We start from the raw sequence: 15,000 nt of genomic DNA, 5'->3' as shown, positions 1-15,000 counted from the left end.
ATCAAGCCGTCATGTGAACACCAAATATTTTCTGATAACTAATTGTGACTGTGTGACAGAGCTTGCTGCATTTACTTATCATTGATTTGAAGGATAAAAATCACAGCTAACACAACGTTTCTTAAATCTTAGGGATCTAAATTAATTTTTTGAGAATGTAAGCAACTTACCCTACCTGATTATTCCATATGCCACGAGGGTGAACTTAGTTTGTTTCAGGAACAAAGCCAAAACACTCCAGCTTGGTGCAGTTACATGTAAATCCCTTACGCAAGTAGTCACTGATAAATCCTTTAACACTGATTGTCGAATTTGTTAACAAAAGCTCTTGTGAAATGTTCTTTTTTTGAAGCATTCTGTGATCTTGAAGCATCGATCAGAACAGGAAGATCCTTGACGCTTCACGAAGCTAAATCCTCATCTAATATTCCAATCGCTGATCCAGTTCATGAAGCAAAACTCGGTAGCTGTAATGCTGCCTCTACAGAAAGAATATTCACGTAGTCACTCGAACTTTCCTAATGAAGTCCCAAGGCATAAAGAGAGCGACTGTTTACTTACAAATTCGCAACGAATTTTCGGGAAGAACGAACCAGGAGGCAGTGTGGCCCAGTGGTTAGGGCGCTTGCCTTGACATCCGCCGACCCCGGGTTCAAGACCCGCTCTGACCACTCGTTGAATTTGTTCCTGGTAGTCCCTGGTTCAACTTCCCAGCCGCATTTGTAAATAGCCAACAGGTTTGCCTCCGGCCAGTTGGGATTCTTAACAGTTGTAGTTTTTGTGTTTTGTTGTTTTGTTGATTCATTGGCCCTGAAAAGCCCCTATGGGGAGTGGTCAATTAAGTATGTATTGTATTGTATTGTATTGCTCGAAAATTCGCTGCGCATTTTCGGGGAGAGTGATTGAAACAATAGGCGTCTCGAAATTGCGGCAAAAAATCAGCGAAATATCGTTGCAAACGAAATTTCCTTGAAAAGCTGCAAAAAGCCAGGAATTTCGTTCGAAATCACTTGCATCACTTTTGCACAAGGCCGACAAGTCGCACCGTGTAAACCGGCCTTAACCCATTCCCTTCTGAAATTGAGACATACATGTATCCATAGATTTTACCGTGTCTAATGCCATGTTCAAGGTTAAATATTCTTTTGATTCTAAGTAAAAGAACAAGGCAACAACTGGGCTATTTTTCGGGGGAAACAAAAGAATACTAAAATAGTGGCCATTTTGGAATACCGGTAAGGTGTATTGGAGGCTCCCTTGGTGTGAATGGGGTAAAGTCAAAAGCTCAATCAGGAGACTTTATTGGTTTTTGCCATTTGTCTAATATACCTGTGGGAAACAGGTGACAATGTGAATTATAGGTTTCTTCAAACTAGATACAACAGCATCAGAATGGGCTCGTATACCAAGGCTGCTGCCTAAGAAAATTTTACCGGAACCCTTTGGGCTTCCAACATTAAACGTTAGTAGCCCGGGTCATTTTTTCAAGAGCCAAGAATTAATTGATTAAAAGTGAGGATGAATCACCTTGTGATAAGTTGAGTGCTCGTTTGGGCTACTCATTCAGAAATTTGGTCGCCCGCGCTGGCAAGTAAGACGCCCCAGGTGACTGGCCGACCGTTAGGCAGCATCCTTGTATACAGTGTACATGTAGTAATAATTGGCTATCCAATTGGTTACCCTGCTAATGGTAAAGTTAATGCAATAAAGATATGTCTCCTGGGTTCAAACTATTTACATTAATTTTACAAAAATAACTATGGTAAGAAAAACAACTACTGCATAAGTTGGGTGAAATTAGATGATTTCATAGTATTGAAGTCATTCCCTGTTGTTTTAATGTGCTCTAACAGCTTTTCTTCATGCTTTGAGGGCATCATGTAATGGATCTTTTGCACATCTTTATGATCCTTTTTGTTAATCTCACGCAAGCAATTATTGATATTTGGACACAAAATTCATGAAAATTCAAATTGTTCCTGATAACATGACCAGTCTTCCCTAGGCTGCACATACTTTTGGTAATAGTCTTTTCTTACTCTTGTTATGCAGTTATAAGGTTACTACTATATTTTCTTAACCCATTATTTTTCCCCTGGGAGTGAGACTTACTCTTTCATCAATGGGGGCTGTTCATGCAGGAGTCAATGAGTTAATTATCCTGAGAAGAAATTGTGCATGAAGGATCCAGTGAATATATAGATTCCATGCCCATTTTTCAGTTTTACGTCACAGATGAACACAAAATGTGGTGAGAATTAAAGTGCACCAAACCTCAAATAAGTTAACTATTAAACATATATTTCCCTTTTCTTCTATAATTTATTTTACTTTTAAGAGGCCTAATAAAGTATGAAAGGGTACGGCATTCATTTGTCCCATGGCCAAGCTAGTGAGAACTTGGGTCTATTCCTTCAACGATGTCAATAAGTAACTTACCTTGCCAAAGTTCTTTTAAAACTATTATTCCAATTAGTTCATGATGTTACCAAGGGAATAGGTCCTTTCCTTTCAAGTGCCTTGGCTATGGGACAAATGATTGCCAGCATGACTTTCTCTTACATACCTTATCAGGCACATTTAAAAGTAAAATCTAGAGAAGCAAAGGTAAATATACATGTATGTTTGATTTTTAACTGTTGCTGAAGTAAATATTTTAAGCCTAGGTGCACTTTAAAAAAGTGGGCACATGAGGTGATACATGTAACTGCTTTCATTTTTAATTTTTCTGCAGGAGGTACAAGCTGAGTTTCATCTCATAGCCAGTGAACTTGATCAGTTGATCAAAGAAACTCATAGTCTTTGTGCAAACTTTGAAAAACTTCCTGTGTACAATAGAGATACAGAGATCCAAGGGAAGCTCTCAAAACTATCAACAAAACTTAATGAGTATGCAAAACAAGCAAGAACTAGAGAGACGCTGTCCAGTGCTTTGGTGTCTGAAGAGGAGCAGATAAGAGAAAAATTGGCAGCAATGGAAGAAGAACAGGTTTACTGTTTGCATGAAGTGTGATCTAATGCTTGATTGTTGTGATTGCTGTTTCCCTCAAAAATTATGTAACAGCAGTACTGTACCTACGTTATAGTAGTGTTCTAAATCTGACTAGCATAAATACTTACATAAAATCAGCACTCTTAAATAAAACCTTTTGATGAAAACTAATTTGAGAACGTGTTTGTTGTCCTTTGTGGAAACAAAGGAAAGATGCTACTTGATCAGGCAAGTGTTCCTTGGCTGTTGAGGACTTGCAAGACTGGTCATTAACTTCATATATAAATTACACGTCAATTGACTGGAAAAGGAACCTCATTGCTGCCTTCTTTATTTGTATTCCATCAATATCTGCAAGATGTCTCCATACACTTATCTCTCTGTAGTGAAGGATCGGTGGAAAAAATGGGAATCTACAGTACTCACTAACTATAAGCAGTCTTTTGAAGATAGAAGGTTACACACCTGCACAGACCAACAACCACAAGTTAACTTTAATCCTCGTTTATTAAATTAAAAATCTGTTCCAAATTATACACAAGTTAAATGGTATTTGTTTAATTTTTACTACTCATAGGCTTCTCATGAGAGTGTTGTACAGGAGCTGAAGAAAAAGCTGGATGAAACCAGGGAAGAAATTGGACAAATCCAAAGTCAAGTAAATATTTTTGCTGATACTGTGTTAGTTGAAAAAGGAAAAGAAGCCAGAGAGGAAGATAGTCAACCACTGTTTGTTCATTTTGGACAAACTGCAGGTTCTTCACCTTCACTACAGGTAAGTTATAATAATATTGGAATTCTGAATTGCATTAAAACATGCAAAGTGATAAGTGAAGGATGTGTTATGTAATTTTGCTCAAAAATGGCTAATCAGATGTATACGGTTATGTGTTATACTGTAATGAATATCATTAACAAAACTGTGTCGCTGCATCCGTTCCAAGAAGAAAGTGAAAGTAACAAAAGTGAAGTGCTGGAAATGAGTGGTTGTCCGGTTAATGTGCCAGATGACCAGAAAGTTTACTGGGTGACTAAAATACATACAACTTTCATTGTAAAGTGCCTGGCTTTGTAAAGTGACATTGTAAAGTGTCCGTTGGCTTCCATTGATACCAGCCTCGTAGCTGAAGGAACTACCGACATTAAATAAAGTGACTTTAACTTTTTACCTTTTACCTGGCTCTTAGCAGTAGCCTTCATGTTTATTTTAAGTTAGTGAGGCTTAATCATCATATTTTTGAAGTCGAAGGGAACTTGGATTCCCTTTTATTTTCTTCAGTGTTAGTACAGTATTTTACTAGTAACCACATGTCTTTTCAGAGTGGCTTAGTAAGAAATCTATAATATGGTGTACTATTGGAGCTAACAACTTGAATCTCTTAAAAAACAAAACACAGCTCAGTTGACAGGTTATTTGTTTTTTTTGGAATGTTTGTGGAAGAAACAATCACACAACACAACTCGTTTCTTTTTTTGACTTTGAAAGTTTCCAGGTTTTTGACTGGTGCTTGTAATTTTTTTGGTCAGTCCGGGAGCATTGTGTGCTATCTTGGACTGGTAAAATCTGTATGTGTGCTTTCTAAGTAACGGTACTTTAAAAGTGCCATTTGCTGATTTTTGATGCCTTTTGTATTTACAGTACATGCTGTACAATTTCTTCAAGTGACAACTCTGACTATTTTCTTGTCCAGATTAGTCTTTTTACATTCTAGGACTAATGCAAGAATTACACATGTATTGTTTGCTACCCAAGCAATAAGTCCTGCTTTGTTCACAGGTACTTGAAAAGTGCCATGTGGAAGACTTTGCATATATACCCGGTTATGGTGTTACCATACCGAATTACAAAAAATTGTTTCATCATAACATGACACATGCAAATGTTGTCATATGATGAAGTTGAATATTGGTCAAGTGTGACCAGTTTTTGTTGTCTTCGATATCAGTCTATCCATGGAAAGAGAACACTTCTTCCGAGCAGTTCAAAAACATGTGAAGATTGCAACCAGATGCAGCGTCAGATCACTGAATTTCAGAAGCAGCTGTTGACCACCAAAGCTGAAAGAGATGAAGCAATAAAACGTAAAGAAGAGGTAAATGCTTATCAGAGTCTGTTTTTCTTATATTTTCCATCATCATCATCAAATGATACTGTATGCCTTTATCTACCTTCCACACTTACATTGGCTTTAGATAATTCTTCTACTACATGTACATGTAGTTAGTTTGTTTGTTAGGCCATTTTCTAATGTTGTACATGCCCATTTTGCTCAAGAGTTTTACGAATAGCACTGCTGCGAATTTCATCAAGCAGAACAGCAGATGGATTCATATAATTTTAATAATTTATTTACATGTATGAGATAAAATACCAGATTTTATAATAAAGTTTCTATATAACGCATGCTCTCATTGGTTTAAACAGCGTGCTTTATGAGAGTACAAAGCACGGAACAAACGAAAGCTCACCCCATCATCAGCAGAAATGGTAGATGAATTTCCGAATTTTTCCTTGGGTATTATTGAAGCTGTCAGTTAAAGGCTTGCTCAGATATTCTGTCAAGTGCTTTGGATGGAAGACTTCAGCTGTCGCCGGTCCAGCAGTTCTTTCAAGCTCAGAAAGTCCTCATGCTGGAGTTCTTCATTTACAAAATTCCCAACAGGTTTTCAGGCTCCAGCTGCAAGCAATGAACAGTTTGTTTTCCAATTGTCATGTCGGAAAGGTGCAGGTTCTCATGGGCAACAATTCGGCCGGTTTTCACTGAACTTAATTATTTAGATCCTCTTTTTTGCTTTTTTTTACGGACTGAAACTGAACATTGAAGCACTTGTTTTTCCATGAATTCAAATTTTGTGTGATAATTTCTGTCAAGCCACTTTCCACTTGATTGATGTTTTGACAAGCCTTAGCAAGGCGGCTGCCTAAGAAAATTTTAAAGGCGCCCTCCGACCTAAACGCTGAGAACTTAGGAGCCCAACAGATGAAGTGAAAGGTGTTGCTGTGAAAAATTAAGGCTCCCAGAGCTATTCTTTGGGAGCCCCAGGCTACCGGGCTCCTGTTAGGCAACAGCCTTGCTTTGTTTCATTAACCAATCAAATAATTTTGAACATTCTTATAAGCGCTCTGATTGGTCCAAATTAGCATGCTTTATCAGGGTATAAAGCGCTGTGCTGACGACACCTCAGTTCACCACAAGCAGCGTGTGCTTTGAAAATAAAGTAGAATTTTTGAAGAAAATTACTTGTTCTTTATCATAAAACAAATAAAGAAGCCTTGACTGTGCTCTGTTCTGTTGTAAAGCACTTAGGAAGCGGCTAGAGCACTCAAGAAATAGGGAGAAACACTCGCCTATCGGCTCGTGTTTCCCCCTACACTTCTTTCGTGCTCTAGCTGCTTCCTGCATGCTTTACAACAGAACAGAGCACAGTCAAGGCTTCTTTATTTTTTAAATAAGGAGCTAAAATTTCAGATAATGATTAGTATTTACTGGTACGTGTGTTACAGCATTACTGTAGGTTGCAAAATTAATAGTTAGAAGATTGAAGGATAAGCCAGGGAAGTTTAGTCATTTGGTTTAGGTAGGATTACCAGTAATGTAATCCTCTTAATGAATAAATGCTGGATCACTGATGAAACAAGATACTTTTAGTATTATGCAGACTTGTAACCTTTTTTTTGGATCATAGTTTTAAGGATTTTCATCAAGGAGACATTTAAAAAAGAAAACAATTGTGTTACTACTAAAACAATAATGTTACTAAGTTCCTCTTTGTTACGTTTGTAGTTCCTTCTCTTTTTTGTAAACTACAGGTCAGTTATCCACTCTCTAAAATAAACTGCAGTTAATATGCTTGTTCATGAGGTTTAGTTTCTCAGCTTCTTGCTTGCTACCAAAGTGCTGCACCAGTGAACAGAAATGGAAATGGGGTGGTTTTACTGTCTTGTACAATGTATGTACATACCATAGTACTGGTACGAAGAGGCATGCAGGTCCCCATTTTTCTCATACGAAGGTCACATGTTGTTTGAATTGTACGCTCCTTATTAGTAGCACTAAAAAAAATTCCATCTGACACCCAGGTATGATATAGCACAAATCCCAGGCATTAATATCTTACACTGCATCCCCTAATCTTTGCCAACACTGTGCTGCATGGTTCCTTAACATAAAACATGAAGAAGTGTGAGATAGGGTCAGTATTCTTATCCAAGTTGAAGTAAGTTTGAAGGACTACTGTTTTTGAATACCAAGGCAACAACATCTTGATTATTAAGAAAAACCTTTCACCTCTCTGTAGGTACGTGTAGACAGCCATAACTACTTCTGCTAGTGGTCAGAGTGGAACCTTTAAATTGAACCTGTATATTCTCAGTTTTAAGTATACCACTTTATATCAATTAGTGATGGTTGTCTGAGTCAACTTGGCATTCTGCTTTAGGTCCTGGATGTTAATCACAAGTGGGATGCACAATACAAAATGCTTGTCGCTGCTACTGGGAAGGAAATATCTGATTTAAAAGAACAAGTTAAAGTACTAACCTGTGCTAGCAGCCCAGCAAATAATGGCACCTCCCTGGAAGCTAAGGGGTTGGAGAAAAAGGTAATTGGCAATATTTAATGTCTTTGCAGGGCTACATTTTACATGGCACAAAGTCACATATTGTCAGTGATCATTCTGCATTGCTGAATAAAGTTCAACTGAACTGAACATAATTTCAATAGTTTTGGAATCCTTTAAAGTTTAATACCTTTAAGAAGAATGCTCTCTCTTTTTTTGAAGTACTTGTACTTTCCAACATCATGAACTTCAAGATAAACTTTTATAATAGGAAATTAAAAACACGCACTTGACATGCCCAATCCTTGATGACTTTGGAGGTGGAATTTGAGCAACCAAAAATGGCACGAACATGTGGCAACTGGATGTAATAATAATTATTGTAATTATCATGTCTGCCTACATGTAATTACAGTCTTGAGGATTTTTGTCTCTGTGATAACATGTTGTAGGCACTGGAGCAACAATGTAGACAGCTGGAAAGTGAATTGCAAAAAAAACAGCTGGAAATCAACAAATTGCAGCTGATGTTGAGGAACCTTCCTGGAAACATGGTCAGTAACACTCCAGATAATTTTCAGAAAATTATTATTATTATTTTCTTAATCCTTGTTTGCAATTATTGTTTTCAGTCTTCACGGCCGGTCCAAACTGGTGCTTTGCAATTTTTAAGTTCATAAAATCTACCATAAATAAATAAGATAAAATGAATTGGCGTTATTAATAATTACTTTTTTTGTACTGGAATGTATTTGATTACTTTGTAATGGATTGTACTTTTTTAATAATCACATTGTTGACCAGAATATTCTTAACTTTCTTGCTATGGGTATTATTGTCACTGTGCAGGGACAGTATTTCTATGGTGATGTGTTTAGTCACTATTTAAAATTTGCAAAGCTGCTGCCTAACGGTCACCTGGTCGCCTTATTTGTGCGCGACCAAATTTCTGAGAGAGTAGCCTGAACGGGCGGCTAACTTATCACAAGGTGATGCATCTTCACTTTCTTGTAAATAGGATCCCAGCTGGAGATAAAGCAATGAAAAGAGTTGTATGGTTGGAGAGAGAACATATGGCAGCTAAGCAAATTCCACATATAAACGACTCTTCAACTTGTAAATGTGTTCAATATTGCTATGGGTTTCATTGTGTTACCTCCTGGTAGTGCTCTGAGACTGGGTCGCAATGTGATTTCCAAATATGGAAATGCTACATCTACATAAAGTTATTAAAGTTATTATTTGCGCACGCAAAGGCAGTTAAATTTGCGTGTGTTAACTTGGGGAAGGTTGCACGAGAAAGGAAACATGTTTATCACATCAGCTGTCAAGAGACCTACTAGTAATACATGATATTCTATTAGGGTATTAGTGTAATGTCTGCACTGTTGTATGCACAAAATTGTAACATGCTGCATGTGGGAATTTTTCCCACGTTAATTGCTACTTGGCTTTTTGCCTGGTAACAGCAGTGAGGCTCTCGCAACAGGTACGTAATCCTTTTTGCTTCTTGTGTCATCATTCAGAACTCAAGTAAGGTAGGATTACGTAGTCATTTCAGTGATACAATTGAACATGCATTTTTGTGATGCGATGCTGCATCTCCCATCGATCACTGAAGGTTCTTCCGTTTAATTAAATTGGAAAAACGTGATTGCTTTTATTCACTTTCTTTATAAATACAACGTTTACTGTCATAAGGTACACACCAGTGTTTTGGTAAATGATCTGTGACACATTTACATCTTTCGTATAATTATAACTAAGGCAGACCACTTGACTTCGCTTGGGCGGGGGGGACGGGGTGCCGGGTTAATTTATTAATTCTGGGCTCTTGAAATTGGGCTACCAACTTTTAATGTTGAGAGCACGAATTTCAGAAAATTTTCTTAGGCAGCAGTCTTGATTTGTTTTAATTGTTCTTTTTGGCTTGTGATTGTCATTGTCTACTTGTAGTTAAACTATCTTATCATTCAATTAGTTTGTGAATCTTGTGCAAGGGCTCCTCTGCAAGCCATAAAAACCTTATTTTTGCCAGGACTCAATCAGTTCAGATTTGTTAAAAAGTATGTGTATTTTTGAAAAGTTCATTACTTGTACTTGTTAAAATCAACCCTTCTTTACAAAATGTAATTTCTCTCTGATGAGCGTGCGAATAAGACATAAATTTCTATTTCTACGGCACGGGAACAGAAGGGTTGGGGACTATTGGTGTTAGGCATGGTGCGTATCATAATGTCTATAAAGTGTTAGTTCATCATGTGGTTAGCCATTCTAGGCCTGCATCAATCTCTTTAACTTTTTTTTCTTTTTATTGGTATTGTTTTGTAACAAGAAACCCTTTAAACCCCAGAGGGTTTGTGGCATTGCATACGTTTCGGTTTTTCGTATCCGGCAGTGTCACAGGTTATCGGGTAATCGGTAGTTAAGTTGTTCATGACTGCCGCTGGTGCAAGGCCGAAAGAATCCAAAATAAACCTAATGGATTGCATTTGCGTGTGTAGTAAAGTTGAAATTTCATTTAGGGCCAGCCTCCAGCAACACAAAGAATTGACATGGAACAACATACTTCAAATCCCTCTGTACTTGGATTATCTGCCATATCATCAGTGGCAAAAACGGGAAGCCCTATTGAAGGCCTACCTTCTTCGCCTGGCAGCTTACATGCTTCTCAGCAGATTCCTGCAGAAGTAATTGACCAGATTGAAGTGCTCAAGCAACAGCTAAGAGTGTATGCTGATGATTTTGCCTCTGAAAGAGAAGATCGTGAACGAAATCAGGCAGAGAAGGAAGAGATGCGAGAGGAACTAAATGCTGTCAAGGAGCAAGTACAAACTCTTGAGCAGCAGGTTGGGATTGTTTATTACAACCTTGTAGCAGTCATTTTGATGATGCAACATTTACATTGTCAGTACAGGAATTTCATCTGTCTTTAGGTGGTATTGTTGATGTAATTGGAGATTTACATGTGGAGAATTAAACCCTAATTTTTTGCCATTCAAAAGTGTTGCAAAATGTTAAAGTGCCACTACCATGAAAATTTTGCATGTCATTTTTTCTTTAGATTTTGAAAATAGATGTACTAAATACGTATCATGCTAATTTTTATCTCAAAATTCTCATGGAAGGTATGATTATTGTAACGTAGTTTTTCGGTTTTCGCTGTCTGTCTGCCATTACTCGAATGGCAAAAGACTGTGACCAAGGAAAAGGGTTGGGTCTAGCTGGATCGCCTGGGGTCTGACGTCATGTGGACAACGCTCAAAATAAACGCGGCTAATTTCCCATGCCGTCTATGAGATGTGAGAGATAGCCAAGTTGCTTTTTGCTGATATTATATACATTTCTCCTTGATCGACTTGCGCGTATGACGTCACTAGCCAAGTCTTGCGTAAAGACCGCTTACAAAATAATTGAAGACTTCTCCAATATCGTCCGAGTAATGGCAGACAGATTTTTAGCTTTCTGGCTATTTCCCGACTTATCTCTCTTCTATCGTTCCAAATTTAAATGCATTGTATTATTTTGAACATATTGACTTAATTGACGTTGAGAAAATTCGCCGTAGTGGCACTTTAAGGAATCAGTGAAGTCTTTTGACATCATCTGAAGTAACCTTGTCTGTACTGTTTATGATAATAATGATAATGATAATAATAACATTATTATTGTAATAATAATAATAATAGTAATAATAATAATAATAATAATAGTAATAATAATAATAATTATTATATTATTATTATTATTATTATTCATTATCATTATCATTATTCATTATTACAAATAATAATTATTGTATTCTGTTTTGAAGTACTGTAGCACTTGAACAGTTGTGAGAATTGCTGGCATGGCATATTGAGGCTTCTTACAAAATACATTGCTGGGTCATTGTCTCTTAAAAAGGACTGTCGCTGACATATATGTTCATAAATGCAATTTTTTCCTCAGCGGTCAGTCAGTGTTGACGCCATCTGAACAACAGTCGCCCAGTAGCTAAAGTAGGGTCAGTAGTAAAGCTTGTCCTCTTTGACCAGTGTTCCAGGCTGCTGACAGCTTCCTCTTCTGAAGGGTAGGACCCCTTAACAGTGGAGTAGAATACGACAGCACACATGGCCAGCATGTTTTATGATGGTTAATAATAATGGTGTCGGAAGTGGTAGCAACACTTCACTTCTGTTGTACTAGTTTTAAACGTGTCCTGTAATCCAAGTTGTACATGTATGCCAATTAACCAGTATTATATCGCTGCAATAATTACTGAAGTTTACTTCAAAAACCCTCCATTTAGCAATATTTCCTTACATTGTCCATGGAAGAGAGATGGTTAGTTTGTTTTCAAATCAGATGCTCATTCATTTACACTAACATTGGCGTGTATTCTTGGTGGTAATTGTTGGACATATACAGACATATACAATGACTTGTATTTTGGTTCTTGCCATTCAGGTTAACACAAAAAATAATGATATGAAGTGATTTGAAAAGTTCTTGCTGCAAAATGAAAAGAATGATTTTTGTTTTGCTTGTATTATGTAGGTGCAAATCTATGAAGAAGACTTCAAGAGAGAAAAGAGAGAGAAAGAGAGTTTACAACAACAGCTAAGATCAAACTATAGTGGAGTGAGTATGAAAGATAAAACTCTCTGCAAAGTTTAAAAAACTTCTGTGGAGCAGATTCAAAGCTACCTTAAATTTTCAGTTATTTAAGGTGTCTCCAAATCCGCTTCACAGAATTTTTTTAAACTTTGCAGAAAGTTTCATTCTGGCATTCTGATTACATTTCAGAAATTAACTAAGGGGGTCGCCAACATTTTTTTTTGATAAATGTAATAGCAGAAAAAGTCAAATATGGGTTGTGTTTGCAGGGCTTTCCTGTTGCCATGGTAACTTTTCAGGTCGCAAAAATGGCCGAATCTTTTTCAGCAACAATTGGTGTATGAAGTACCATAAATTTACTGTTGAGTGGTTAAGTGTTGTAGTGTCAATCCTTCTAAGGAGAATGTTTCTTTTAAAGTCTTGAAACTGGTTTGAGCCACCTACTAATTTGGCCGAGCATTTACCCTCCTAACCATGTTGTACTACAGAGGATAGACCACAACAGGCGAAACTCTGTATCCTATTCTTTGCAAATATTTTGGATGATGAGACAGGGCCTAGGGTTTATCATCCTTATCCGAGAAGACTAGATAGTCTAACAATTTAAGTGCAGATGTTATTTCAAATGCAGCACTTTCTCCTCAGTTATGAAGGCCCTAAGTGTTGGTTCGGCAGAATTTTTGATCCCACAACCTTCCGCACAAAAATCTGATGCTCAACCAACTGAGCCAACCAGTCAGCAGTTTGAAAATAAATCTTGTGGTTTGGTCTCACATCTTGGGGACTTAACATACTTGTCTGCAGAATTGTTTTCTATGTTCCTCATTTACAAATGTATTTATTCAGTCAGGTTACTTTCACACACATTTTGATGGGCATGGCGTTAAATGACATAACTGTTCACAGTTTGGGGCCTATCATGAAAAAAAGAAGATTCCATTAGGCCAGTTGGAAAACAGAAGGCCCCGTGGTCTATTCAATTCCAGTAGTGTACCGCAGCCAGTTATTTTACCATTTGTGTTTTACCCTCTTGATGGGCAGGTAATTTGGAAAAGGTTGAAGGTTGCAATAGAATTAATCAATGGGTAATATTGGTCACTTTTTAATGTGGAGTATTAATAATTTATTATTAGAACTATATATTTTCATATGTATTAATGATATATTAGCATATTAGCACCGACGACGGTTGCTGTCCTAAAGCTCTTAAGAATTTTACAAATTTTATGGTGCGAGAGCATTGTTTATGTTTTGACGCCGTGAATCCAAACGTCGTTGTTGTTCCAACCGTGTTCTAAAGATGCGTTCACGCGCTCCCATGACAGCTGATCGACGCTCAATGATGGGGTCCAAAACAAAACGAAAATGTCCTCCTCCACCTACTTGTGCAGGAGCATAGAGAGAAGGAGTGTTTTGACAAGCAAAGGCCTCACGATCGTCACGGAATGCGCGCGCTTATTCGCAAAGAATTATGGTCATTCACAACTTCTCTCACGTGTTTTGAGAATTGTTTCAGCGTGTATGTTACAAATTTGACCAATTTGTAAATGTTGACACACCGTATGCGCAGTACAGGATGCGCAGTGCAATACTGAGGAATCACCTTAATTATAATTATCTATTTATTATTTCTGGCCTAAGATATTCAAGAAATTTCCTCATGGAGCTGAGATTTTGGTGGAAGATTCCGAAGAACCGTTGTCAACCTGGTTTTTAAATTTTCCCGCCATGAGCAACAAACACGACCAATTTCAGCCGAGTCTTGGAGCTCTTTACGTGCCTTGAATCTTCTTAAACCATTTAGAGGAAATCTTTCAAGAAACAAGATCAGATCTGGTCGTCTTCTAATAAATCCCAGGATTGCTGCAGATCGCGAAAGCAGAATTTTATCTTCCATTGTCAGCAAGTCTGAACGAGCGAATTATATTCAAATTCAAGACGATGAAACAACTGAATCGAGACGTCAAAACAAATCGCAACTGCTTCAAAACGACAATGTAAGACATGTGGATTCGCTCGGATCGGTCTCTGAACATGAAGATAGTGTGGCATTTGTACCAACGTTCAGTGATTTCGTTAACTCGCGATCCATCGTCAACAAAGCCTTAGAACTTAAAGATTTTGGATCTTGGAACTTAAGGATTTTGTCTCTACTATCCACGACAGCCTCGAGAGTAACAGAGTGAACACCGAGATGCAGCATTCATTTAATGGCAGTGAATTGTCTGAGTTCCAGCATGTATCGGCCGAGTCGATTGAGGCGATTATACCTTACGATCCTCGCCGTCCAACTCGTGCTGCTTGGACGCCATACCAACTTGGCTTTTGAAGGAGCATCTTCAGATCCTACTTCCATCTATATAAGGTGAACAGGTCCCTTACAACCTCGTCATTTCCATCATCTTTGAAGAAATCCATCATCGTACCTTTGCTGAAGAAACCATCACTAGACTCTGGCGTTCTGAAGAATTACCGGCCTGTTTCTAACCTGGCTTTTGTTTCAAAGATCACAAAAAAGCTGTTGTCCTCCAGTTGGATGAACATTTATCAGTTCATGGTCTACTAGAAATGTACCAGTCAGCTTTCAAGAGGCTACACAGTATGGAGACTACCCTCCTTGAGGCTCTTAAAAGCACAGAATGATATACTTATGTCCCTGGATAAAAAACAAGTGGTTGTTCTAGTACTACTGGATTTATCATCAGCCTTCGACACTGCTGACCGCGTAACCTTGCTGAAGAGACACAAGTCACGATATGGAATTACTGGTATGGCACTTCAGTGAGTGGAATCTTATTTACGTAGTCGGAGTCAAGTAGTGGTGATAAACAATGATTTTTCTTCTTCGC

The 15,000-nt window shown here is 37.8% G+C and overlaps 1 protein-coding gene across 1 annotated transcript in view; it reads left to right on the top strand.

Annotated features, from left to right (window-relative positions):
* Positions 1-15,000, top strand: part of LOC138032131 (TNFAIP3-interacting protein 1-like) — a 38,825-nt gene that overhangs the window by 11,082 nt on the left and 12,743 nt on the right. The window contains exons 4-10 of the mRNA XM_068879723.1: positions 2,735-2,989; positions 3,570-3,767; positions 4,939-5,085; positions 7,433-7,594; positions 8,005-8,106; positions 10,078-10,401; positions 12,092-12,175. Of these exons, the coding sequence (XP_068735824.1) occupies positions 2,735-2,989; positions 3,570-3,767; positions 4,939-5,085; positions 7,433-7,594; positions 8,005-8,106; positions 10,078-10,401; positions 12,092-12,175 (1,272 nt within the window). The remainder of the gene's footprint in view (positions 1-2,734; positions 2,990-3,569; positions 3,768-4,938; positions 5,086-7,432; positions 7,595-8,004; positions 8,107-10,077; positions 10,402-12,091; positions 12,176-15,000) is intronic.

Source organism: Montipora capricornis, chromosome 14 (genome assembly GCF_036669925.1).
Source record: "Montipora capricornis isolate CH-2021 chromosome 14, ASM3666992v2, whole genome shotgun sequence".
Lineage (NCBI taxonomy): Eukaryota > Metazoa > Cnidaria > Anthozoa > Scleractinia > Acroporidae > Montipora > Montipora capricornis.
Note: the sequence above shows the minus strand (reverse complement) of the source record. Positions and strands in the feature narration are given on the sequence as shown.